The 27,851-nt window shown below is 37.7% G+C and overlaps 1 protein-coding gene across 14 annotated transcripts in view; it reads right to left on the reverse strand.

Annotated features, from left to right (window-relative positions):
- The window catches only part of HYCC2 (hyccin PI4KA lipid kinase complex subunit 2), a 78,305-nt gene that overhangs the window by 20,409 nt on the left and 30,045 nt on the right, over window positions 1-27,851 (reverse strand). For 12 of the 14 annotated variants that reach the window (XM_045868241.3, XM_064586892.1, XM_045868242.3 and 9 more), the window contains 6 exons: window positions 27,584-27,664; window positions 26,766-26,867; window positions 20,964-21,143; window positions 16,507-16,587; window positions 14,854-14,969; window positions 3,820-3,915 (listed from right to left, as the gene is read on the reverse strand). In XM_045868241.3, the coding sequence (XP_045724197.1) occupies window positions 3,820-3,915; window positions 14,854-14,969; window positions 16,507-16,587; window positions 20,964-21,143; window positions 26,766-26,867; window positions 27,584-27,634 (626 nt within the window). In that variant the 5' untranslated portion in view covers window positions 27,635-27,664. Of the gene's footprint in view, window positions 1-3,819; window positions 3,916-14,853; window positions 14,970-16,506; window positions 16,588-20,963; window positions 21,144-25,972; window positions 26,029-26,765; window positions 26,868-27,583; window positions 27,665-27,851 lie in introns of those variants that run through there. The other 2 variants (XM_045868247.3, XM_064586895.1) reach the window with 2 other exon arrangements.

The following is a 27,851-nucleotide window of genomic DNA, read 5'->3' on the forward strand; positions in this document are numbered from 1 at the left end:
TAGAAAAGTTATGTTGAGTAATTATCAAAAGTTATAATGTACCTATATTTTAATCAATTAATTTGTTAGAATAATTGTAATGGTAAATGAGTCCAAAAGAAATTTTTCAGTGTTTAATGCATTATGATCTCTGGAAAAAAATTTTTTTTTAAAGATTTTATTTATTTATTTGACAGAGAGACACAGCCAGAGAGGGAACACAACACAAGCAGGGGGAGTGGGAGAGGGAGAAGCAGGCTTCCCCCGGAGCAGGGAGTCCGATGCGGGGCTCGATCCCAAGACCCTGGGATCATGACCTGAGCCAAAGGCAGACACTTAGCGACTGAGCCACTCAGGCACCCCTCTGGAAATTTTTTTAAAAATCTCAATTTACAGGGGCGCCTGGGTGGCTCAGTCGATTGGACGTCTGCTTTCGGCTCAGGTCATGATCCCGGGGTCCTAGGATCAGGCCCCTCCATTGGGCTCCTTGATCAGCAGGGAGCCTGCTTCTCCCCCCACTCCCCCTGCTTGTGCTCTCTCTGTCTTACAAATAAATATATAAAATCTTTAAAAAAAAAAAGTTTAAAATCTCAATTTACATATATATTTTTGTAGCAGAGATATACAACTAAGAGTTCAATAAAAGGACTTGTAAGCATAGCAGCATCTAGCTGGCTCAGTCAGGAGACCATGTGACTCCTGATCTTGGGGTTGTGAGTTAAAGCCCCATGTTGAATGTGGAATCTACTTAAAAACAACACCAACCAAACCAAACCAAAAACCCACAAAAAAACCCAAAAGTACAAAATAAGACCTACAACAATGGTTACATTAAACAGAAAAAAAAAAAGACTTGTAAGCATAATATGGCATTAGGATAAAATTATGTGAGTAAAGTGGTAGGAAAGATCAATTTCAAGGAGAAAAAGGAATAATATAATGTCAGACTATTAAAAGCCTGTTCATCTATTCTTCATATGGATGATGGTCGGTATTTACATTATACACATTTAAAATACTAACCTAACAATTATTTTATTATGTCAATATTTACATACTAGAAATCATACCATTTGCAACTATTTAAGATAAAATGAAAAATTTAAATGTTAATTTAAAATTTGTGAGAGCTACACAGATTTTTAAAATTCTTTAGGGGATATATGAACAACAGTGTGAGGATTACTAAACTCTATCATCATTTTTATTTAGGGGTGTCTGGGTAGCTCAGTTGGTTAAGCATCTGCCTTCAGCTCAGGTCATGATCCTGGAGTCTCAAGATCGAGTCCCACATTGGGCTCCCTATTCAGCTTCTCCCTCTGACCCTCCCCACCTCTCATGCTCTCTCTCTCGCTCTCATTCTCTCTCGCTCTCATTCTTTCTCTCTCAAATAAAGATCTTAAAAAAAAGAAAAGAAAAGAAAATTTTAGGGGCGCGTGGGTGGTTCAGTCGTTAGGCGTCTGCCTTCGGGTCAGTTCATAATCCCAGGGTCCTGGGATCGAGCCTCCACATCGGGCTCCCCACTCCGCGGGAAGCCTGCTTCTCCCTCTCCCACTCCCCCCTGCTTGTGTTCCCTCTCTTGCAGTGTCTCTCTCTGTCAAATAAATAAATAGTTGTTTTTTTTTTAAGATTTTATTTATTTGAGAGAGAGAGAGCACAAGAGGGGGGAGGATCAGAGGAAGAAGCAGACTCCCTGCTAAGCAGGGAGCCCAATGTGGCACTCGATCCCGGGACTCCAGGATCATGACCTGAGCTGAAGGCAGTTGCTTAACCAACTGAGCCACCCAGGAGCCCCTAAATAAATGAAATCTTAAAAAAAAAAAAAAAAGAAAAAGAAAAGAAAATCTATTTTAAAAAATGTCTACCAAGTGCCACAAAAATGAAGAGATTTGGCAGGTTTTGTTTTGATGAATCAAAAATAGTCACTTACAGACTTATCTATGGATAGGTAGTAAGTGCTTAAATAGTGTACTCTCTTGGTAACAGTAATCAGGTTAGAGACAAAATTTTGTTAGTCATCAATCATGTTATTACAGGCAAGTGAAAATAATAGCTATTTTAAGAGAATCTACAAAATCGGGCGCCTGGGTGGCTCAGTTGGTTAAGCGACTGCTTTCGGCTCAGGTCATGATCCTGGAGTCCCGGGATCGAGTCCCGCATTGGGCTCCCTGCTCGGCAGGGAGTCTGCTTCTCCCTCTGACCCTCCTCTCTCTCATGCTCTCTCTCATTCTCTCTCTCTCAAATAAATAAATAAAATCTTTAAAAAAAAAAGAGAATCTACAAAATCAAACTTATAGCTAATTTGGATTGGCCTTTCCCCAATTAGCAAAAACGGTTTTGTTATAAATAGAACCATACTCTCTTCCCAGTAACATAATAGCATGAACTTGAACAAAACATTTGTGGGTGGACAGTCTCTTGAGGGGGGCCATGAATCCCTATGATCCCTCTGTCCTGGTATTCACACCCTGTATATCCCCTACTATTGAGTGTGGGTGGGACCTATGATTTGTTTCCAACCAACAGAATATGGCAAAGATAATGGGATTTCCATGGCTACCTGTACATGATTATATGATTATGTTATATAACAAGATTGTACTGCAGGTCTTGCTGGAGTCTCTCACTCTTTCTCTGCTTTAAAGAAGTGAGCTACCATGTTGTAGGCTGCCTACGCTGGGGAGACAAAGAACTGAGGCTGGCCTTCAACAGAGAGCCAACAAGAAACTGAAGCCCTCAGTCCTGCAACTAGAAGAACTGAATTCGGCCAACAAAAGCGTATAATACCTCAATTAAGCCTCAGATAAAACCGCACCTCGAGCCGACATCTTAACCACAGCTTTATAACACCCTAAGCAGAGGACCCAGCTAACACATGCCTAGACTCCTCACCCACAGAAACTGTGGAAATAATAAATGTGTGCTATTTGGCTGCTAAGTTCATTGTATGTGGCAATTTGTTATGAGGCAACAGAAAACTAATACAGCATTTAACCTTTTTTGAGGGGCTCAGTTTCCTCAAGTAAAAATCAGTTGGATGGAATGAACTCAGGGTTCCTTCTATAATTGAAATTCTCTGATTCAAAAGCTACTCTGACTTGAAACTAATTTATATTAAATTTTTTTCTACACTGGACGTTTAAATTTCAGCTCAGCTCTGTCCAAATTATTAGAAATTCTGATTTAGTAAAGACTAGAACACACAGGGGCGCCTGGGTGGCTCAGTCGTTAAGCATCTGCCTTGGGCTCAGGTCATGGTCCCAGGGTCCAGGGATCGAGCCCCGCATCAGGCTCCCTGCTTCTCCCTCTCCCACTTCCTCTGATTGTGTTCCTGCTCTTTCTCCTTCTCTGTCAAATAAATAAATAAAATCTTAAAAAAAAAAAAAGGCTAGAACACACAAATACAAATGAGACCTACAGATAACTGGAGCTATTGCTAATCTTATCCAAAGCACAGTTATTTGTGAAATATATAAATGAAAAAATTCACATTCCTTTAGACTTTTTCCACATATAGGACTATTTATTCAAAGCTCTCAAAGTGATTTATAAAACTTGGCATACAGGCAGTGATTAGGTGTATCACTAAACCACCCTAAACTTACGACATGTTGGCTTAACTTAATGTTCAGCTAGAAAATAGTTCTTTAATGCTGAAATATTTTCAAAAGTCATGATAAAGGAGGGATGATAAGGATTCCTATAGGAATGTAAGCTTCCTGAGTTTTGTTTAGTGCTCTACTGCAACAAATTAGAACAGCACCTAACCAGAGAATATGTGCTCAGTAAGTATCTGTCCAATAAACGAATGTGAAAGCTAATGATAATTATTCTTCTCACCTGGAACCCATCCGACAAAGAGACTGGTAAGATGAAGCAGGCATATATACAATAGCAGAATTATAACATAACATGAGAAAACTCAGGACTTCAAACCTAGAAAAAATAAAACAAAGGAAAAGGGTTACAAACAATTATTTCTACTGGAGACTATGATTTCTTTGTTGGGTAGTTATAATAAGAATAGTGACTTTCCTGATTTCTCAGATTGCTGTGATATCCTCCTCAATGATTTCCCTGTTTTCATTTTCTTTATTAAAGGTCACATCCCTTGCTACCATCTATATTTTCTTCATCAAAAATAAACCATTGTGCTTGAACAAATGACTCCTTATTACATTAATCCACTGTTCCCACTGACTACATGATAAAATCCAAACTCATCATGGCATAAAAGGCCTTTAAAATCCACCCTTGGGGTGCCTGGATGGTTCATTTGGCTGGGCGTCCAACTCCTGATTTTGGCTTGGGTCACTGTCTTGGGGTCCCGAGCTTGAGCCCCATATCAGGCTCTGTGTTCAGTGGGGAATCTGCTTAAGGTTCTCTCTCCCTTGCCTCTCTTCCCTGTGCTCTCTCTAAAAATAAATAATCTTAAAAAAATAAATAAATAAAATCCATCCTCAACCTACCTCTCCAACGTTATTTCCCTCCACTGCCTACCATATATACACCATACTACATCGATCTTCTTACCACTCCATGAGTATATCATAACTTTTCATAACTCCTTGCTTTTATGGAGGCTGCCCTTTCTTACTAGAACATACTTTTTCACTTGGGAAATTCCTGCTTAGGTTTCAAGTGTTGGCTCAAATTTTTAACTTAGACATAAAACCGTTCTTAATTCTCCTGGCTAAAGGAAAGAGTTCCCTTTGTTGTGTAGCTCTAATACAGCATTTATCCCAGGAAATCATAATTCTTTGTCTTTACCGATGTTTTACCTATTTAATAATAAGCAACTTTACTCATTTAATTTATCATCTCTATCTCTAGTGTCCAGCACAGTGTCTAATACATTATAATTGCTCAAAAAATTTTTATTGAATGAATAAATGATTTTATTTAATGAGCAAGGATTTCTTTTCTTTCTTTTTTAAACCAGGGATTTTTTTCCTTAGAATTTTATTTATTTGAGAGAGAGAGAGTGCACACAAGCAGTGGGAAGGGGCAGAGGCGAGAGGAAAAAGCAGACTCCCCGCTGAGCAGGGAGCCTGATGTGGGGCTTGACCCCAGGACCCTGAGATCATGAACTGAGTTGAAGGCAGACGCTTAACCGACTGAGCCACCCAGGCGCCCGTGAGTAAAGATTTCTTAAGCTATACTTAGCTTAAGCTATATAAGTCTCTAAGGAATGTGGTTCCTTAACCTGGGATGCACACTATTTAAGGGTATTCTGGAATGATATATTCCTGTGCCTCAACCCAGACTGACCCAATTAGAATCTAGGAGGGCATGATCCAGGGAAGTTCTTCTTCTAAAAAGCTTCCCATAGGTGGGTAAGGAGTATATGGAAACTCTCTGTACTATTTTGGAAACATTTTTTATAAGTCTGAAATTATTTCAAAATAAAAAGTTAAAAACTGACTTGAAAGTCTGACTTGGAAGCAGTCATATCTTCAGATCTCTTCTCCTTCTCTATGCTGTAAGGTTTATTGGAGATTTTTTTTTTTTAAGGATAAAAGAAAATACTATTTGAGAACCACCAAGCACAACTGTGGTTTGGAGTGAGGGTTGGAGGGAGAGATACCATACTGAAAACAGGAAAAATAAGTATTTCTTACTGGATATTGAAACCTGAAGCTCTCCTTCCCTTCTTGGCCACCAGAATGCTAGGCCACCCCACTAGTTGAGAGACCAGAAGAGTTTTTGATCACCCTAAGAGGAAAGACTTAAGAGGTATAGACTTGGGAAGTTCTTCAACTGAATGGCTCAGTGAAGTTCATAGTCAACTAGCCCTACTCACAAGGTCAGAGCTACTCGTATTTTATTTCCTTTCCTTTGTCTTCCTTAGTATAAGGGGGTGGGGAGGATTATCAGACATCTGAGGAACTCCACTAACGTGAAAATGAGATCAAAATAAAGAAATACAAAAGGGGGGGCACAATTTGGAAGAAACACAATATACAAAGAGAAAAAAAAAACTTTAAACAGGGGCGCCTGGGTGGCTCAGTCGTTAAGCATCGGCCTTCGGCTCAGGTCATGATCCCAGGGTCCTGGGATCGAGCCCCTCATCGGGCTCCCTGCTCAGGGAGAAAAAGAAATAATCCTTTTTAAAAAGATTTTATTTATTTATTTGACAGAGAGAGACACAGCGAGAGAGGGAACACAAGCAGGGGGAGTGGGAGAGGGAGAAGCAGGCCTCCCTCCTGCTGAGCAGGGAGCCCGATGCGGGGCTTGATCCCAGGACCCTGGGACGATGACCTGAGCCGAAGGCAGATGCCTAATGACTGAGCCACTCAGACGCCCCTAAATAAATAAAAAAAACTTTAAACAAAGTAAATTATCATTAATATTCTCAAAAATACAAGAGATGTGGTTTCTAGGGAAAAAAAAACACAACCACCAGGATCTATTTTAAAAAAATACTTAGAAAATCAGAAAAGCTAGATATACAAAATATAACGGCAGAAATTAAGAACTCAAGAAAAAGACTGGTGGATGAAGCTGAAGAACTATCACAGAAAGTAAAGCAAAAGGAAAAAGATATGGCACATGGAGAGAAAAGAGGACCACTCCAAGAGTTCCAACATCTAAATAATAAAACCACCAGAAGACAGATAGTAAAAGATAATAAAAGACAAACAAATAATAAAAGACCAGATAAAATGGAGAGGCTTAACTAATTAAGCGAAACAATTCAAGAAAATTTTCCAGTCTAAAGGACATTAGTTTCTAAATCAAAAAAGTCCACCTAGTGCTCAGCACAATGGAGGAAATAAGCCTATACCAAGAAATATCACAGTGAAATTTCAGAATACTAGTAAAAAAGAATGAGGATACAGGTACAAGAAACAGACCCACGCAGGAAAGAGACAAAAGGAATCCCAGGATAAGAGTGAAGGGAGATCCCAAGATAATAAGCGTATACCAGGTAAAGAGGGCAATACAGTCCAGACTGGAGTAAGTCAAAAGGCTCCAGGAACCCCTTTTGTAGGAAAATAAAATTGAGAGATAACTGATATGAATGAAGACTTACAAGGAGATTTAGACAACTGATAGAGAATTTACAGGAGTTGAGTTATAAAGCAAATAATAAACAAAGGGGGAAAAGACAATTATGAACTCCAAGTAAATCAAAAGGTATGCAAGAAAGGAAAAGTAATCATTTAATCACAAACCTCAGTCATATAAAGTGAGGAAGCTTCAAATGAACTGTGGTCATTCATAGTAATAACAAATCTGAAAAATGAGTTTCCCACAGTTACAACAGAGCTACATTGAGAGGACAGGAGAATGAGAGAAATGCGCTAAATCTCTATCTTTCAATGGGATAAGTTGTTAGATAATGCCCAAGACTGAAAAATTAAGAAGCAGCAAGTTCCTCAAAGATGTGGAAGTAAACATTAAGAGAGTCAGTTAAAACCTTGGCACCACTGGCATTTGGGGCTAGGTAAGTGTGGGGATTTGGCCCAGCATTGCAGGATGAGCAGCATCACTGATTTCTACACACGAGATGCCTACAGCAGCCCTCCCTCCCACACCTAGTTGTGACAATCAAACAAATCTCCAGATATTGCCGAATGTTTGCTGAAGGTAGAAATGCCCTGGTTGAGAACCACTGGTTACAAGTTGTTATATGTGGGAAAGGAAAAAGGGGAGGGGGGAGGGGAAGAGCTGGAGACTGCAGTTTTTCTTAATAAACTGTATAGAACGAATGCATGTTTAAATTTGAAAATATATATCTGCATGTGCATATGTGAGTGTATTCCTGATATAGTTGACAAAAACTATGTTTTGCTGTGCAAAAACAAAACAGTAGCACAGTGAAATACCACATTTCACAATCAGTATGATGGCTATACTCAAAAAGATGGATGCTTCTTGTGGGAATGTATAATAGTACACTTACTCTAGAAAACATTATGATAGTTCCTCAGAAAGTTAAGCATTGAATTCTCGTATGACCTAACTATACTGGAATATTATTCAGTCATACAAAAGAAGTACTGTTACACATTACCACATAAATGAATCCTGAAAATGTGCTAAGAAGTCAGACACAGAAGGCCACATATTGTATAATTCCATTTACATGAAAAGTCTAGAACAGACAGAATTCCACAGATAGAAAAGTGAGATACATGGTGGCCTGGGGCTAGAAAGAAGGAAAGGGGAGTTTCTTTGTGGTGTGATAAAAATGTCCTGGAATTAAATAGTGGTAGTGCACAACCTTATAAATATACTAGAAATCACTGAATTGTACACTATAAGTTATGGGGTGTATTTTATGGTATACGAATTATACCTCAATTAAAAGTAATTTTAGGGGCACCTGGGTGGCTGTCAGTTAAGCATCTGCCTTTGGCTCAGGTCATGATCCCAGGATCCTGGGATTGAGTCCCGCATTGGGCTACATGTTCAGCAGGGAGCCTGCTTCTCCCTCTGCCCCTCCCCCCTGCTCGTGAGCACACACGTTCTCTCACTCTCGCAAAAATAAATAAAATCTTTTAAAAAATAATAAAAATTTTAAGTCAATAATTAACTGAAAATGTGCAAGGTGTAAAACACAGTGCAGTTTTCTTAATATTTTAAAAACTCAGCAGGAAGCCTGCTTCTCCCTCTCCCATGCCCCCTGCTTGTGTTCCTGCTCTCGCTATCTCTCTCTGTCAAATAAATAAAATCTTAAAAAAACAAATAAAAACTCTTGGAAATCACTAGGAAAAAATATACAGTTCAATATGAAAAATGGATACAGGACATGAATATACATTTCACAGGTCAGGAAAAATAACTAGTGAATTAATGTACTAAAAGTGTTCGTGCCTAGTCGTAATTAAGGAAATGTCAAGTAAAACAATGTAACATCAATTTTTAATGATCAGATTGACAAAGATTCAAAAATTTGAAAATACCCAATATTGGGGATTAGTATAAGGAAATAGGCCTTCTCAAACTACTGGTAGGAGATTCAGTTCGTGCAGATGTTCAGGGGAGGGTAATTTGGAAATACATACTCAAAGTGAAAAAGGAGATACTCTTTAGCATAGCAATTTCATTGCTAGGAATTTATCTTATGGATTAACTTTGGTGCTCTCATGCAAATATATATACAAAAAAAGTAAAACAAACTGAGTTCCTTGCAATATTGTTTATATTAGCAAAAAAGTGAAACAATCTAAATTTTAGTTGATCTAAAGACTGGCTAAGGATCTAAAGATCTTTAAGACTGGCTAAAAACTGATGGTACATACATAGAATGAAATACTAAGTAGTCATTTAAAAAGAATGTGGAGACCTCTATATGCTGTTAGAGAAGTAAGTCTAAGATTTATTCTTAAAAGGGAAAAAGTTACAGAATCCAGGGTGCATGGGCCTGCATATGTTTAAGATCGAATATATGTTTTTGCATGCATTAAAATTTTCTGAAAAGACACACAACAAAATGGCTAACAGTTTAACTACTGAGAGTGGAAACGGTGGTTAGAGGGAAGAGGACACATACTTTTCTCTTTGTACTCCCATCTCTTTTCATCTATTTATATTCTGTTCTATTTAAAATTTACCACAAGTATATAATGTTCTACATTTAAAAATTAAAATTAGAAAACAAAAAGAGAACCAGGTAACCAGATAATTTTTATGTGGTCTGCAGACTGTAGTATGAGCCACTCTTTTTTTTTTAAGTATTTATTTGAGAGAGAGAGCGCATGTGAGTGGGGGGGGGGGGGGAGGGTGGAGCAGAGGGAAAGGAAGAAAGAGAATCCTCAAGCAGACTCCCTGCTGAGCGCGGAGCCCAATGCAGGGCTCAGTCCCAGGACCCTGAGATCATGACCTGTGCCAAAATCAAGATTCAGATGCCCAACCAACTGAGCCACCCAGGCACTCCCATGAACCACTTTTTTTTTTTTTTAAAGATTTATTGATTTGAGAGACAGCACAAGCAGGGTAGGGGGGGACTGGAGAGGGGAGGGGCAGAGGGGAGAGAGAGAGAGCACAAACAGAGGGAGCGGTAGGCAGAGGAAGAAGCAGACACCCCACTGAGCAGGGAGCTCTACATGGGGCTCGATCCCAGGACCCTGAGATCACAACCTGAGCCGAAGGCAGATGCTTAACTGACTGGGTCACCCAAGTGCCCCTCTTATAATGTGAATTTTATATTGTGAAATGATTTAAGTAAACCAATATAACTATATAGAAAAAAAAATTAAACTGTTACTTTAAGTTGGGATAAGGCCTTCTCTGAGTGTTATATAGCACCCTGTTGGCTAACAGAGGATAATCACTAAAGCTGAATTCCAAAACAATGTGTTAGAATGCAAGGAAAGCCAATGCATTTTCTATCACATGTGTAATACTGGAAAGACCCATAAAAAGAACCAGAATTCCAGACTAAAGCACGATCAAAGGTCAATGACCATGGAAATTTGCTTGATTCTATATTCCTTCCATAACTCTAATATTATAACCAATCTAATATTATAACCAACAAGATAAGAGTATTATTTTACTACAAACATTATGTAATAATAATAGTATCACTAACATTTACTATATACCAGGCATTGTGCTAAGCATGTTTCAGATGTCGCCTCATTTATTCCTCACAACAACCATGTATGTTAATATGTGGTAAGGAATTTGGCCTTGCCCAAAGAGATCTCGGTCTGGCCTTTGCCCTCAGCTGCCCTCAGCTTCTGGGAAGTAACCCATATCATACCTGACAGCTTTGTTTCAGGTGGGGGCTGGTAACACAGAAACATAAAATAATCCTGAAATTTGAAATACCCATAACATCTTCGGTGATATAAGAAAAACATAGGCAGTGCCAGAAGAATTCCATAATAAAATGGAAATGGTATGTGCAGAAAAGTGCTACCAGGGAATGCAAAGAGGTGCTCAGAATACTCATCAACAGGGAGCCTCTTTTTTCCCTAGGGTGAACTCTGGCACTACCCGACAAGCTGCTAGATTCTACTATCACCTAGACACAGAGTGATAGTCACTCATGGACCAACAAAGAACTGTCTGATTTATGGATGGCAGTTCTAAAATGAATGGACTTATCTTGTTTGGAAGGCTGCCACTCCGATTGAAGAAGGTTAAAAACAAATCAGGTTGGTAGGTGGACTTAACTACATTCTGTTAACCACAATGAGTTTTTACCAGCTCATAGGTAGTGGCCAAGGGCCTCCACATATGGTCCTGCAGGAGGGCAAGGGAAAACTGGCCTATTAAAGGGATGCCTGCAAGGGGAATAACCCTATGGAAATCACCATGGGAATTTGAGGAGTGCATTAAAGTATGATTATGCCTATACCTATCAGGGGAATCAGAAGGCAACCGGTATCAATGAGTAGACATCCCAGTGTGCTTGAAGTGACCATCTGTGTCCACGAAATGAGTGGACATGGCGGTACTGCAGCGATGCAGAGATGGGCTGAATTTAGACATATTCTTTTTACACCCTGAGGTAAAAACTGCTGGTAAGAACTGTTGTTTGCCAACAAGAGAGACAAAGATTGCAGATGGCTATGGCGCAGATTACCCTGGGGTAAGGCCCTATACAGCTGACAGCTGGACTGATGCCAGTAGACAAAAGGGTCCTGACAGGAACAGACACTCTGCACTCAACTTTGCTTATCTGATGGTAGGTCAAATGTTCAGAGTACTATAAAAGGACCAGAAGATATTGCACCAATTTGGACTGCTGAGTCACATGTTTTTCAGAGCAAGGAACACACTTTACAGCCCATAAGGCCTAACAATGTATAAAGACATATCCTAAGCATAATGGTTTGACAGATATGTGGAACAAGCAACTGAAACATCTCTCATCTAAAATGGGACAGGGAAAAGGGGGTGGGAATGAAGCACGAAGGGCAGGTTTACACAGGACAGTCACCACTAGACAGATTTCTCTGCTTTTCTGGGGATGTGGGAAGAGGTGGATAGACAATGTTGGTAAGACTACGCAATTCTTTCTAACATAATGGTATAACTATACTTCTTCTTTCTTCCCCACAATTCAACTTTTCTTTTCCTATCTAAAGCACTGGTCTTGGGGCGCCTGGTGGCTCAGTCAGTTAAGCGGCTGCCTTCAGCTTGGGTCATGATTTCAGGGTCCTGGGATCGAGCCCCGCATCGACTCCCTGCTCAGCGGGGAGCCTGCTTCTCCCTCTGCCTGCTACTCCATCCCCCCCCCACTTGTGCTCTCTCTCTCTCAAATAAATAATTTAAAAAAATAATAATAATAAAGCACTGGTCTAGGACCAGGGCTGTAACTGCAGGTGCCAGAAGCAGAGGATTTCTAAACAAGAAATTGTAACTATATCTTTAATTCCCAAGAGCTGATGGGATGAGTGGTACCTTCATCCCATCTGGCCAAACTGGGGTTGATACTGAATGCAGATGTATCACCTAGTGGTCCAGAGCTCACTAGTTCTTGGGGCGCCTAGATGGCTCAGTCAGTTAAGCATCTGCCTTCGGCTCAGGTCGTGATCTTGGAGTCATGGGATCAAGCCCCGCATCAGGCTCCCTGCTCAGCGGGGAGTCTGCTTGTCCCTCTGCCCACCACCCTGTTCATACTCTCTATCTCTTAAATAAATAAATATAAAATTTTTTTTTAAGTTTTTTTATTTATTTGAGAGGGAGAGAGAGAGGAAACAAAACCACAGAGCAGGGGGAGGGAGAAGCAGACTCCCTGCTGAGCAGGGAGCCTGATGCGGGGCTTGATCCCAGGACTCCAAGACTATGACCTGAGCCGAAGGCAGATGCTTAACCGACTGAGCTACCCGGGCACCCCTACATCAGATTCTTAAAAGGGTGAAACCATTTGTTGGTGAGACCACTCCTGCTTTTAAACCTGATGAAGTCAGAAAGAAGCCTGCAAACCTGAGTGACATTGTTCTAGGAGACATTCTGGTAATATGAGATGATAATGAACTGCAATAATAGTTAATGACTGAGTAAGACTCTAGTAATATGCCAGTATCTTTGACTTATTTTGCAGGTCACACCTACTGGCATTCTGTGTTTTGCTATAACACTGGCATGGTTGTTATTAAGGTTATAATACTCATATTGATGTACTGGTAAATTGCGTTAAAGTCTCCTTAGGATGAATGCTAAGAAAATGACCAGCTTGAGGGAAAAACTGGACCTAGCTAACCATCAGTTAATTTCTATGATCAGTATTTCTGCTCAAGTTTATCGTAAAGAACAAACAGTAGTAGATGATGGGGGTAGGGTGGGGTGGAAAACAACAAAAAATGGTACAAAAATACGAAAATGTATATAGTGGCTTTGTAGAACAAATTAATTGTTTCTTCAAATCTATTCCTAACTTACAATGGCTCTTCAAATGTTGGGCATATTCATAATGATCATATTTATGTCTGTGTCTGTCATATAAATGCTATACTAAAAGTAGATGCCCAGGTAAACATGATTGTTTTTGTTTAAAAGAGCCTAGGCCTGGGGCGCCTGGGTGGCTCAATCTTTAAGCGTCTGCCTTCGGCTCAGGTCGTGATCCCAGGGTCCTGGGATCAAGCCCTACATCGGGCTCCCTGCTCAGCGGGAAGCCTGCTTCTCCCTCTCCTGCTCCCCCTGTTTGTGTTCCCTCTCTCGCTGTGTCTCTGTCAAATAAATAAAATCTTAAAAAAAATTAAAAAATAAAAGAGCCTAGGCCAAAGGCCAGGGCATGGTCTGTGTAGTAAAGAATTTGGCCTTGCCCAAAGAAGTCTGGCCTTTGCCCCCCTGCGAGGAAGTAACTTATGTTATACCTGACAGAAGTGTCTTTGTTTAGGATGGGGGCTAGCCACACTAGAAACAGCCACCATGGGGTGCCTGGGTGACTCAGTCAGTTGAGTGGCTGAGTGGCCAGCTCTTGATTTGGGCTCAGGTCATGATCTCAGGGTCCTGGAATTGAGCCCAGTGCTCAGCAGAAGAGTCTGCTTGAGGATTCTCTCTCTCTCCTTCTGCCCCTCCCCCTGCTAGTGCTCTCTCACTCGCTCTAAAATAAACAAATCTTTGAAAGAAAGAACAAACAAACAACCACATACCATGTGATTTAGGGTGGGGCTTTGGGTCACACAGCCTCAACCAACTGGGAGGCTGAGATCAACCTTGTGAGCAACCAATCTAACCAGTCACACTTATAAAAATGGAGCCCAGTGAAAAATCTGGACACTGAACCTGACTCTATGCATACTGTCACACATTAATGCTCGGAGGGTAATGCATCCTGACTCCATGGGTGAGGACAACAGAAGCTTTGCATTTGGAACCCTCCAGATTCTATCCTATGCATCTCTCCCTTTGGCTGACTTTAATCTGTATTAAACCTTCCTTGTAATAAACCTTAACTCTGAATATAACAGCTTTCATTCTGAAATGAATGAGGAGTTCTGAGTCCTTCTAGTGAGTTATCAAACCTAAGAGTGGTTATAGGAACCCTCCAAACTTGCAGTTGGTGTCAGAAGTGAGAGCAGTCCTGGGGACCATGCATTCAAACTTTGTAGTTTAACTTCAGGAAGGTAAGTACTCTCATTAACCCATTCTGCAATAAAGAAAGCAAAGTGAAGAGAGTAGATAAACTGCCTGAGAGGGCAAGCTTCTAAGTTGTAGTGCTAGAACACAAACCTTAGCTTGGATGACTTTATGCCCACATTTTTAGTTTTTACATTACTTTATACAAGATGACCATTCACAGTACCATGCATTGGATGGATAGGTATTTAACCATTATAATGTATTTCACTAGTATGAGATCTTAAACCTTTTGCCTCTTCTCTCATCAAACTTGAACCAAAGTAATTATAGTTAACTATTAAGCACAAATTAATAATTATTACTATCTACAGTTTTGACCATTACCGGTTTTGTGCAGTGAATGTTTCCCTTTGAGGATGAAGATCACTATAAACAACCCTGATGAGATCATGCTGACACAATGCCCCTTCTGTCAAAGCCATGGATCCAATTGTTGAGGGCTACAAAAAAAGATGAAGTATCTTTTAGAGACACAGTACCTCTAAAATGAAGTAAAAATCTGTATCATGTAAGGATATTTAATTTTGTTTTAACATTAAGGCCATTTCTTCTCATTCAAAACCCTTTGCATTTTTCGATTACATACATTCCATACCTCTTTTTGGAAATTGTATTTAATATATAAAACTAAAAATATACTGCTTTATTTTTTGAAAGATTATAGAATGAATCTATATTTAGGACACAAAATAAGAAAAGTTGCTGGAAAGACTAAAGGTTACAAATACACCACTTTCATTATTTTTTATTTTTTTCAAATACATCAATTTTAATCTGTTTGTACCCCAGAGCACACAGCAGTTTTGAGACTGTGCATTTAAATTTTGCAGTTTGTCTAACTTCAGGTAGGTGGATACTCTCATAAACCCCATTTTATAATGAAAAAGAAAGGTGCATGGGTTAAATGGGTGATGGGGATTAAGGAGTACACTTGTCATGATGAGCACGGGATGGAGTATGGAATTGCTGAGTCACTATATTGTATATCTCAAACTAATAACACTGTATGTTAACTAACTGGAATTAAAATAAAAACTTAAAAGAAAAAAGAAAGGTACAGAGAGTTATGTAACACAAACAACAATGAAGATTATGATCAAATGTTTAATAGTGACATAATTAATTTCATGTTTCTGAAGTTAGAAGCATCCATTCATAAGTGCTCCATTAGCCTCCATTTTATTACATAACATGATACACAGAACTTAATTAAAATCTATTACTCAGAAATATTCTATGCTAAAACGAGCCCATTCTATTGCAGGTATTCGATTTCCAGTATAAAACGAAGTCCCAGGGGAATTAATTAAGAAAATAAATAGCTGCATGGAGCTATGAAACAACTGGATACTGTCTGTTGATAAGAAAATGGAAAATAATTTTTGGCCTACTGGCAAGTTTCTTTAAAGGCTTTCCTTATACTTTATACACTAAAGGTCACTACAGACCAGAAGCTTGATTTGTAACATACATCCTTAAATATAAACATCTGTGTTCTCACATTCTTCAACCAAATAAATACAAGCAAAACTCAGAAGCATAATATTAACGAATAGCTACAATGCATCAATTACAGACTCCTTTAAATAGAAATAATCTTAGTGTTAGAATCCTTCTAAGTAGACATTTTCCTAAAAAATAATAAAAAATTAATCTAACACAAATTTCTAATCATGGGATACTTTAAAAAAATGAAAGAATATTTTTATGAATTCATAAAAGACTAATAAAAAAAGTGAAAATGATAGTGGTGGAGGAATAAGAAAGAAAGAAACAAGAACTAGAGGAAATTTTTCCATTAATTACTTTCTGCCTCTCTTGATAAGAGCTTAGCTTTACATCACTAGTTACAAGCACCTACTTTTAAGAAGCAAATCAATAAAGATGTGTTAGGAACATTTATCTCGGATAAGAAATTAACTTTCATCTCTTACTCAATATAATTTTAAATAATTCTACCTTTCCAATCTTACTTACCTCATGGTATATTGAGGGCTTGGATAAGGAAGGGATAGTAAAAGATAGAACTTTATTGTTTCCATCTTTATCAGCAATTTCCTACAGTTAAAAAAATAATATACAAAGATAAATAATCACAGGACTATACTGTAAGAAATAATTTTTTTTTTAAAGATTTTATTTATTTATTTGAGAGAGAGAGAATGAGAGACAGAGAGCATGAGAGGGAGGAGGGTCAGAGGGAGAAGCAGACTCCCCGCCGAGCAGGGAGCCCAATGCGGGACTTGATCCCGGGACTCCAGGATCATGACCTGAGCCGAAGGCAGTCGCTTAACCAACTGAACCACCCAGGCGCCCAAGAAATAATTTCTTAATTTACCAAATATATCACTGGCAACTGAGGAAAATTTTTAGAAATAGTAATATATAAAGAATAGGGATGCCTGTGTGGCTCAGTTGGTTAAGCATTTGCCTTTGGCTCCCTCTCCCATTGCCCCTCGCCCCGCCCTCTCTCAAATAAATAAATAAAATCTTAAAAAAAAAGACCCTCATTTGAGAGGTGCCCCCCCAAAAGAAAGATGCATTCTTTTCTCTGAAGACTGAGAAACTTTAAGAGGAATCCAAACAAACAGGCCTTATTAAGTTTCTCCCAATTTTACCCTTAGCTCATTCCCTTTAAGTCCTATCATATTTTCCAACAACTTTCCACTCTTCATCAAACCTAGTATAAAAATACTCAGACTTGGGGTCCCTGGGTGGCTCAGTCGGTTAAGCGTCTGCCTTCAGCTCAGCTCATGATCCCAGGGTCCTGGGATCGAGCCCCGTATCGGGCTCCCTGCCCAGCGGGGAGCCTGCTTCTCCCTCTCCCACTCCCCCTGTTCGTGCTCTGTCTCTCTGACAAGTAAATAAAATCTTAAAAAAAAAAAAAAAGAGTATTACTACCCTAGTGTATCTTTTCCAACCAAATTTACACAGTTCAGTAGTTGAGTTACCCTTTGAGAGATATGGAACACAATACTATAGCTAAATCAAATGCAATGTGACAGCAAAGACACGAAGCAGGCACACAAATCAATTTTCATGTTAAATATACAGACAGGACAGGGAGATTACAACTGATTAGATCTGAGTCAAAACAAGTATGTTTTTGCCAAGAAATACACTTATTTAATTAAATAAGAAAAACACAACATTTTAACACAGAATGAATCTTGACTAAAAGAAACTGTCACAATTATTTAGCAAAAGACTAATGACCTGAATTAAGTTACACGTTAACATAATGAATATTAGTCCATGTGATTAAGTTCATATTTAGGTAATTTCTACTGAACTGCAAGAAAATTCTTGTGTTTTCTTTTAAAAGCACTTTATCTGGGACGCCTGGGTGGCTTAGTCAGTTAAGTGTCTGCCTTTGGCTCAAGTCACAATCCCAGGGTCCTGGGATCAAGTCCAGCATCAGGCTCCTTGATCAGTGGGGAGCCTGCTTCTCCCTCTGCCTGCTGCTCTCCCTTCTCTCTCTCTCTAATAAAAAAAAAAAAAAAAGGCATTTTATTGTTCAATGAAAAGGACAATGGTGTCCTTCATTTCTACAGTCTCTGGCACTTCCAGTGTTCCATAGGTATCAATAAAAATCTGCCTATAGACACTAGCAAATAGAGAGATGAAATGCTCCTCTGGAATCACTCCTTTTCTCCACTGCCTCATTTTAGTCTGCTTCCTTTACAACTCATATTAGTATACATAACTAGCATAAAACCCAGACAGAGAAGGCTGCCCCCCCTCAGTAGACCTAGCAAGAAGGTCAGAGAGAGACTGAGTAGTTATACAGTACAAAAGGAAGAAACAACAATAAAAACAACTATTGTCAACAAAACACAAACCCAAAAGAACTTCCCTGTAGGGCTCATTTCTGAGTTTAATAGGTCACAGGACAGTACCAATTATATGTGAACAATGGCCGTACCCCTAATTTTGGCAGGAAAATGGGTTTAAAAATTCCTTATGGAGGTCATTTTACTACTTTATATTTAAACTAGATACTACCACATTTGGGCCATTATTTGTCAGAGAAAGTCTACAGTAAGATGAATGAACCTAATTTAAGTTATAGGCAATAAAACTTTAATTTTTATTCCTAAACTTTAAATTAAACCAAATAACTTTTATTTATATTTGTGTGTATCCCTGAAGAAGGACGTTCTGAAATTTGTTTAAGCTGAGGGCAATATAAAACTTCCCCTGGGGCTATGTGAAGCAAGTGAGAAGTTCTGGAGAGGGGGGCGGGGGGAGAGAAATAAATACATGAAAGAAACCCAGTGCAGTAAGAAAAATTGAGAGCCACAGAGAAGAGAGAACACAGAAAGGGAATTAGAAGAAAGAAGTCTGAGGTTACATTTCTGACATATAATTGAGCACTTACATTATAGTAACTATTTCTGAGATGCTAAAAGGTAATTAAACCATAGCACCAACAAGCACTGTCAAGAACTTGTCAGTATTCTGCTATAAAAGTATTTTGCTTCGGGCGCCTGGGTGGCTCAGTTGGTTGGGCGACTGCCTTCGGCTCAGGTCATGATCCTGGAGTCCCGGGATTGAGTCCCATATCGGGCTCCCTGCTCAGCAGGGAGCCTGCTTCTCCCTCTGACCCTCCCCCCTCTCGTGTGCTCTCTCTCATTCTCTCTCTCAAATAAATAAATAAAATCTTAAAAAAAAAAAAAAAAGTATTTTGCTTCATTTGTCCCACTACTGAATTTTATTAAACAAATTAAAAGATAGCTTAATTTTCAACTTAATCTAAAACACTAAATTCAATTATTAAATCAACATCTATTAAGTGCCTGTGCTAAATACTAGAGGAGAGAGTAATATATGAAACAAATTTCCTGTTTTATTTATTTTAAAGATTTTATTTATTTGACAGACACACACACACACACACACACACACACACACGGAACACAAGCAGGGGGAGTGGGAGAGGGAGAAGCAGGCCTCCCACTGAGCAGGGAGCCCGACAGGGCTGGACCCCAGGACCTCGGGATCATGACCCAAGTTGAAGGCAGATGCTTAACAACCGAGCCACCCAGGCACACCTAAATTTCCTGCTTTAAAAGAAAAAACAATCAGGCAAGTTAGCAACACAATTTTATACCTAGACCAGTTTTCATGTAAAAAAAACCTCACCCTTAATTTTGATACTCCTACTACTGTTAAAGACATTTATTAAACACCTCAGGCAACATGCAGATTCTCCTAATTGTTTTTAATTCTACTAACAATGTTTTATTTCTCTTTTACAGATGAGGCAACTGAAGTCGATATATTAAGTAGTGTGCCCAAATTTAAAGCAGCCAATAAATGCCAAGGCCTGGGTTTTTTGTTTTTTTTTTTTAAGATTTTATTTATTTGACAGAGAGAGACATCGCGAGAGAAGGAACACAAGCAGGGGGAGTGGGAGAGGGAGAAGCAGGCTTCCCACCGAGCGGGGAGCCCGATGTGGGGCTCAATCCCAGGACCCTGGGATCATGACCTGAGCCGAAGGCAGATGCTTAACGACTGAGCCACCCAGGCGCCCCCCAAGGCCTGGTTTTAAACAAAATACAAGTGATTCCAAAGGCCATACTGCTTCCTTCAGATATATGTTCCAATGATAGAAATGTTTTCTAATGACTTTTTAAGGGATAATACTTGGAGGACTGAGCAGTGGTACAGAAGAATATCTATTTATACTGAGACTCAATGTTTTGTGAGGTACTTTATTACCTCTCAACTATTAAACTTAATTTTATTATGTGGAGTGCTTGTTTACCATGAGTACTGAACACAGAGAACATAAGAATTCAAAGAGCAGGAATTTCAATACCAATGTTCTAATTGGACACTGTGGGGAAAAAACCCAGAATAATGTTTAAGTTACTTAAGAATCTCTTAGAAAAAGAGTTTCAAACAGTACAGTATCAAAAACAAATTATCAAATGATTATTAAAAATAATTTCAAAAATTTTAAATGCAGCACATTCATAAACATTGGTCAAATAAAGTAACTTAAGGATAAGTCACAAAATATTAACAATACTATCAATTATAATAGTTTTACCTACTTTATAAAATGCCAGTATCAGCAATTACTTATTAAGCCTCTCTATACTCAATTATATTAATTTAAATAAATTATTCGGTAGACCTTTCAATTTTTTTTTTAATAGGTATTCTTTTGTTGTTGTTGTTGTTGTTTTTAGAGAGACAGAGAGTGCATGTATTTGAGTGGGGGAGTGAGGGGCAAAGGGAGAGGGAGAGAATCCTACCGACGTGTGGCTTGATGTCATGACCCAGAGATCATGATCTGAGTCCAAATCAAGAGTCAGATGCTCAACAGAATGAGCTACCCAGGTGCCCCTAAGTATTAAGTATTACCTCAGAAGACTTTAAATAAAAGATACTTAAAATTTCCCAAACTATCATTTTCAACTTACCAAATTGTAAATTCCTAACAGAAGTGCTTCAATGCAACCATTACTCTGTCTGTCTCGGCTAACTGTAAGCCGTAAATAAACCCACATCAATTCTGGCAAGAACTGCAGTGTGAACCTCTTAAGTCGAACTTCAGAGCTACGATAGAGCTCAAACAGCTGGTGGCAGACAGGCTCCAGAAGCTAAAAGGAAAATAAAGTGCATTAGCTATTTCCATTCTTTTGGCTGTCACTGTGTTTTTTTTAATGCATATATACTGGTATAATATTATAAAAATAAATTCTCAATATTAATTTTTGCATTTTTTAATCAATGTGACCCAAACCTTAATCTCTATGTGCAGACTACATATTAAACTGACCAATCTACTAACTATAAGAATTTTGTGTCTGTATGATATCAACATATTTTTCAATATACTGTATCATTAAATTTATTAGATAATTAATTCTTTAACCAATGTACTACATTTGTATTTAGTATGTTTCCTTTTCTATTATTACTAGCCCTTACTATCCTCCATTTGGAGGATATTCCATATTGGAAGAAAATAACTTCAAATGCTCTTGTTGGAAATAACCTTTAAATCTCAACTTAGACTATGATTTAAATAAATCAAGAAAGGGATTTTGCAACACATAATATTTAGACATCCAAAATGCTAGCTAATATTTTAAATACATACAAGTAAAACAAATGGATTACTTTTATGTTTTAAGACTGATTTAAATTCTAATTACATTTATTTGAAAGATTTTTGAAAAGGAGGCAAGTATACAGAAACAGCTTTTTTAGTGTTTAATTTTTCATATGATATCCCACAGTATGACTTACGAAGATCTTCATCACCTTGAAAACTAAAGAAAATGAGTAGTTTAAATAAACCTCTCCCTTTTTCTAATCATGTACTACCAAACTAGAATGGTTTTGTTGAAATAACTAGTCTACACAAAACTGGGTATGATTTTAAAATGCAAATAAAACACTACCAGGAAACTATAAAATCATGTTAAAATTTAATACTAACTTTAAAAAAAAAAATTTTTAATACTAACTTTAAAAAAAATGAATCGTTCATTATTTATATGCTTACCTCTATTCTGAATGATTAAATAATGCATATACATTTGGAAATCTGCTTGAATGTAGTTATATATGTCTGTAATAATCTAACGCTCTAGAATAAGTCACTACTTTCACAACTGTAAATTAAAAGTCAACAAATCCAATGTTAATCATATGGTTAATATATTTAGATGAGTTAAGCTTAGCTCTTAAGGAAAACTAAAAAAAATTTACACACACTAAGCCCTTTATTTGAAATCACTACCATAGTATTTTTTTTATTTTATTATGTTATATCAATCACCATACATTACATCATTAGTTTTTGATGTAGTGTTCCATGATTCACTGTTTGCGTATAACACCCAGTGCTCCATTCAATATGTGCCCTCTTTAACACCCATCACCAGGCTAACCCATCCCCCCACCCCCCTCCCCTCTAGAACCCTCAGTTTGTTTCTCAGAGTCCATAGTCTCTCATGGTTCATCTCCCCCTCCAATTTCCCCCCCTTCATTTTTCCCTTCCTACTATCTTCTTTTAACATATAATGTATTATTTGTTTTAGAGGTACACTGTGATTCAAGAGTCTTACACAATTCACAGTGCTTCCCATAGTTTTTTTTTTTTTAGCTTTTTTTTTTAATTTTTAAGTAATCAGTAATCTCTACACCCAACATGGGGCTTAAATTTATAGCCCCAACATCAAGAGTCACATGCTCTTCTAACTGAGCCAGCCAGGTGCTCCAGTAATATTTAAAATCTTAAAAAAATTCCAATTTTCCCCTTACACAGAAATCTAGACCAGTCAGACAATCTGCCCAAAGTCACAGAAGTAGTGGTGGAAGAAGATACTTAAAATTCAGGTCTTCCGACACCAAGTTGATGCTCCCATTATACCACCTTTCTTTTTTTAATCTTTTTTTATTTTTAAAGATTTTATTTATTTATTTGACAGAGAGAGACACAGCAAGAGAGGGAACACAAGCAGGGGGAATGGGAGAGGGAGAAGCAAGCTTCCCGCTGAGCAGGAAGCCCAATGCAGGGCTCAATCCCAGGACCCTGGATCATGACCTGAGCCGAAGGCAGACCCTTAATGACTGAGCCACCCAGGCACCCCGTCCACATTTCTTATACTAGAATGAATGGGAGGGAAGGAGGTAAGGATTGTTTAATTACAGATACTATATTCCACATAGTGTCAATAATGAAGTAATAAACTTCTGAAAATAGTCAACTGCTGGCATCTTTTTAAAGTACTGACAAAAATAGCTCTTTTGGGGAATTAAAGATCACTGCTCTCATAAATGTATTTATTAAAAATACATATCCATGTTTCCAATCTATTTTTCTCTTTAGTAAAGACTCCAAAATTGCTGTCTCTAAATTTTATTGGCTATGGTACAATTACAATTGGTTTATTTCTTTTTTTAACTTTTATTTTAAGTAAACTCTACACCACACGTGGGGCTCAAACTCATGACCCTAAAATCAAGAGTCACACTACCGACTGAGTTAGCCAGGTGCCCCAATTACAATTGCTTCTGTTATAAAGACCTTAAGTTCCCTTCCTCAGTAGCCACAGTGGCATGTAAGAGACTACATTTTAATTAGGCATAGCAAAGGAATACAGAGTTGCCAAAATTTTTACTCTGCTTTCTTTTTTAAAAGGGGGGGGGGGAAATAGCTGGCAATCCATTAACTTCTGGTCAGAAATCAATGATGAAGGAAAGAGAAGGTATAACTGCAGGAACAATCTTTGAGGGGGCTAGAGAAGATGTGATCCAGGCCTAAGTGGAAGACAGCCTTTGATACAACCTGGGACACTTCATCCACCGCAGCAGAAAAGGCAGGAGAATGTAGGTGGAGAAGCTGGTAAAGTGATAGGTATGAATGGGAAAATAAGAGAATTCCCAATTATCTTCTTCTTTTTTAATGACACAGAAAGCAAGCTGAAGATGAGGGAAAGGAGGGTAAGACTAATGAGGAAAGGAATGTGTAAAATCCACAGTGGGGATAGTGTACCAAGAAATTAAAGCAAGATTGCAAGACAGTATTATGTGACTGAGATTTTTAGTCCTGCATTTTTTTAAGAAAGATTTATTTATTTTAGAGAGAGGGAAATGGAAAGAGAGAATCCTCAAGCAGACTCCCCACTCCCCACTGAGCACAGAGCCCAATGTGGAGCTCGATCCCAGCACCGTGAGATCATGACTTCAACCAAAATCAAGAGTTGGGACACTTAGCCGATGAGCCACCCAGGCGCCCCTGACTTTCTGTGCACTTTAAATGCAGGACTAGGGGGTGCCTGGGTGGCTCAGTTGGTTAAGGATCTGACTCTTGATTTCAGCTCAGGTCATGAGCCCCGTATCTGCCCCACAGCAGGCTCCCTGCTGAGCTGGAGTCTGCTTCTGATTCTCTCTCTCAAAATAAATAAATAAATAAATAAAAGATAAAGTGGAGAAAGTCAACAAAATTGTTGTTGCAGCTGATTTCTCCAAGTATGTTCAGCTGTTCAGGTACAAGTGTGAAGATGAACAGCAGAGTTTTATCCAGTATTGAGATTTTCCCAAAGAATGAGAACTAATGGAAGGAGAAGCAAAGGAGCTAATAATGTTTGCAAGGAAAGAGACTATGATGTACTATGAAAATTTAGCTGGGTGAAGAGAGAAGTGTGATATGTGAGGGAAGAAGGAAAGGCAATCAAATCATGAAAAAGTGATAGGATTAATAGACTGGATGGAGAGCTCCTTGAAATGGAAGAGCTGCTAGAATGTCCAAAGGATCTGGAACAAGGGAAAGGAGAAAAATTAAGCAGTATGTTGGTCTAGAGATTAAAACTTCAGCTGCAGTACAGGTTGGCCATGATATGTAATACCAAACCAGGAAATACACTTTAAGAACTTTTAAGGTCTTTAAAGCAAAACTGTTCATAAAACTGTCATAAGTTTCAACTAATATTATATATGGCATGTGACAATTTTCTGAAATAATTTCCTGTTAACTAAATAAAACAGTTGATTGTCTTTCAGAATATAACAAAATCAGGACTACAAGGGTCTTCCTTCTAGGACTAAAGTCCAGAATTGGTTTGAGATGCTATAGAGCTAAACATTCTGCTTTTCTGAAATATGACATGGTTAGAACTTTATGACCTGACAAGAGAAAAGATGGAAAGACAGATCTGCTCTGGCAACTGGATGATTACAGTGACTGCTGTTGAGCCTGAATCTCTCAAGCTGTAATTTTTCCCCGTTGTGGCCATAACAAGGTCTCATACATGAGTATTATGAAGTATTACAGTTTAAATAATGTGAATAACGTTTTTTTTAATGTCATAGCTTCTAAAGTATAAAGGAAACTAATCCTTTTTATATACTTGTGACTCCTAATGAAAATGATAGCATTTCAGTGTCATTTTGTGTTTTACTATTCTTCTAATCAATATTTATTAAGTGTTCATCATGTACATGACAAAATATATTCTAGAGAAGTTACAAATATAGAATATATGACCACTGCCCATGAAGAGCTTACAATCTAAAGAGAAAGCATAAAACAAATTATAATAGGCAAAGCTTAAACATTAAGACAGTGCAAAACAAGGGGTAGGAAATACATATATTCATTATTCAAACAGAATTTTGAAAACTCCTAACCAAAAAGGATGAGTATATGTATATGTGTATATACACATATATACACATATACATATATATATATATAAACACATCTAAAGTTATAAAACATTCATAAATACACAGCAAGAGAAAAAAGAAGCAAATGAATCCTGCAATTGCTGCTACAAATAGCAACAGATGCAAGCCTAACTGAGAGCCAATCCAAGTTTAGGAGACAGGAAAGAAAGAGGTCAATAAGCAAGCTTTTAGTGATAGGACAAAAATTAAGATGCACTTTAAATTAAGCTGCTGGTTAGGAGATGATTACCTGAACTTCTTCAAACTCACTCCAGTACACAGCAGAGGCACTCTTGGAGGCTGTATCTGGGAAGATAAGAAGCTACTTTCCTGTGTGTTCCTTTTATTTTCATTTTAAAGCATACACGAATCCAGTGGTGATAAAACTGTATGTCATACTATTGTGTTAATGGAAAGATAATGTGTGTATTTTGCATTAATTAACATATAGATACAATAGCTACATTTTCCCCCTTCTACACAAAGCTGAGTAACAGGAAACTCTTTTTCTAAGTTTATTCATCTTGACTACTTATGCTAAATAGTGCTTTCTCCAATCATTTCAAGCTAAATTTACTAGAAGCATCATTTCATGTCACCAGTTTGAGTTCACTCATTAGAGTAATATACACAGTTCTGTATCATCAACAGAATAACTGCAAACAACACTTAAAATAAAAAAGTCTGAATCAGTGTATGGCTAAAATTTGGATTCCAGAAAAGGAAACATTCCGAACAGGAAAGAGAGAAAAGTTTCAAATTAAATAAGTAATCCAATGAGATGATGGTCATTCAAATCAACAATCAAAACATACAGTCCTGAACAGAAACAAATCTGATCAAAACATTTAAAACAATAAGAGGGAGGGCAAAGGGAAAGCCAAAGCAACCATCAGAATGAAACACAGCAGAAAGAAAGTTTTCCAGTCCCATAAGAAGAATTTTTAAAAGGAGAAGGGAAAACTACAAAACTTACATATGTGTTTTAGTACACATATTTCATTTTACTATGTTGAAATTATTTTTCTTATAAACTTTCCTACCTCATTATTCGAATCTTGAATAACTTTATAGAGGGCTGGTACCAGTGATTTTTTCCGGTGTAAAGTTGCTGCATAATTGGTGATCTGAGTGTCAGGTAATGCCTAAAAGAAACATCCAAGGAAATCAAAAGCAAACTTAATATTTGGGAAGTCAGTAAATTTATTTTACCTGAGTTCCTCTTGAAAAGAATTATGATAGAGTCAACTAAGAAAAGTAAAAATAATACAAGAAATAACCATGAGAGTTAATAAAACAAATTAAGTTAGAATGTTATAGTATACAGTTCTTCAAACTACTCAACCATGAAAAATGATTAGAAATCACACATTACACCAAGATCTGCTGAAATAGGTCAACTTAAACTAATCTACTCTAAAAAAATAAGTATAGGATATATTTTAATTCTTGCATTTTATGTTTATAAAACATTTATTTCTATAGTATTCAGAAATTATATAGTTTTAAATCAAATCAATGGGTGATTTTTAATTATAGGAAATAAAAAAATAAGGCACAAATCCTATGTCTGTGCCTTATTAAAGCTTGGGAGCTTCCCCTTTTATTCAATGTATTTAAAAATTCATATATCCCCTCATCAATCCTAACAACTATTTTCAGTTTTACACATTTTCTAGTCATTATTCACCTTAGTGCCTTTTTAAAGACTTACATGTATAGAAACACATTATTTCATATTTTGCCATTTCCACTTCATATCATAACAATTGTTTCAGTTTCTCCAGAGAACACATATTCACTGTCTGAATTACTGACATATAGAATCATATGACACATTCTTATCCCCAATCCAATTTACCTTGAATTCTGATAACCATTCTTCCACAACACCACGTTCAGATCCCAGCATCTTCTTCTACCCTCTATTCCTCTTTTATCCCTGAAAGAAAAAAGCACTGAACGTGAGGGTAGTATTATGTACTTAAAGAAACTACCAAAGGTAAATGATGTGCACCTTTCACAAAGAAACTAACCTAGTACATATTTCAAATAAGAAGCCATAGTTTTAGACTAGAGCTCAATTAAATTTATATTTATATTCATATTTAAGAAATAAATTCTGGGGG

The sequence above is a fragment of the Mirounga angustirostris genome, unplaced genomic scaffold (genome assembly GCF_029215605.1).
Source record: "Mirounga angustirostris isolate CCGP_5_RB_7025 unplaced genomic scaffold, mMirAng1.0.hap1 SCAF_3, whole genome shotgun sequence".
NCBI lineage: Eukaryota > Metazoa > Chordata > Mammalia > Carnivora > Phocidae > Mirounga > Mirounga angustirostris.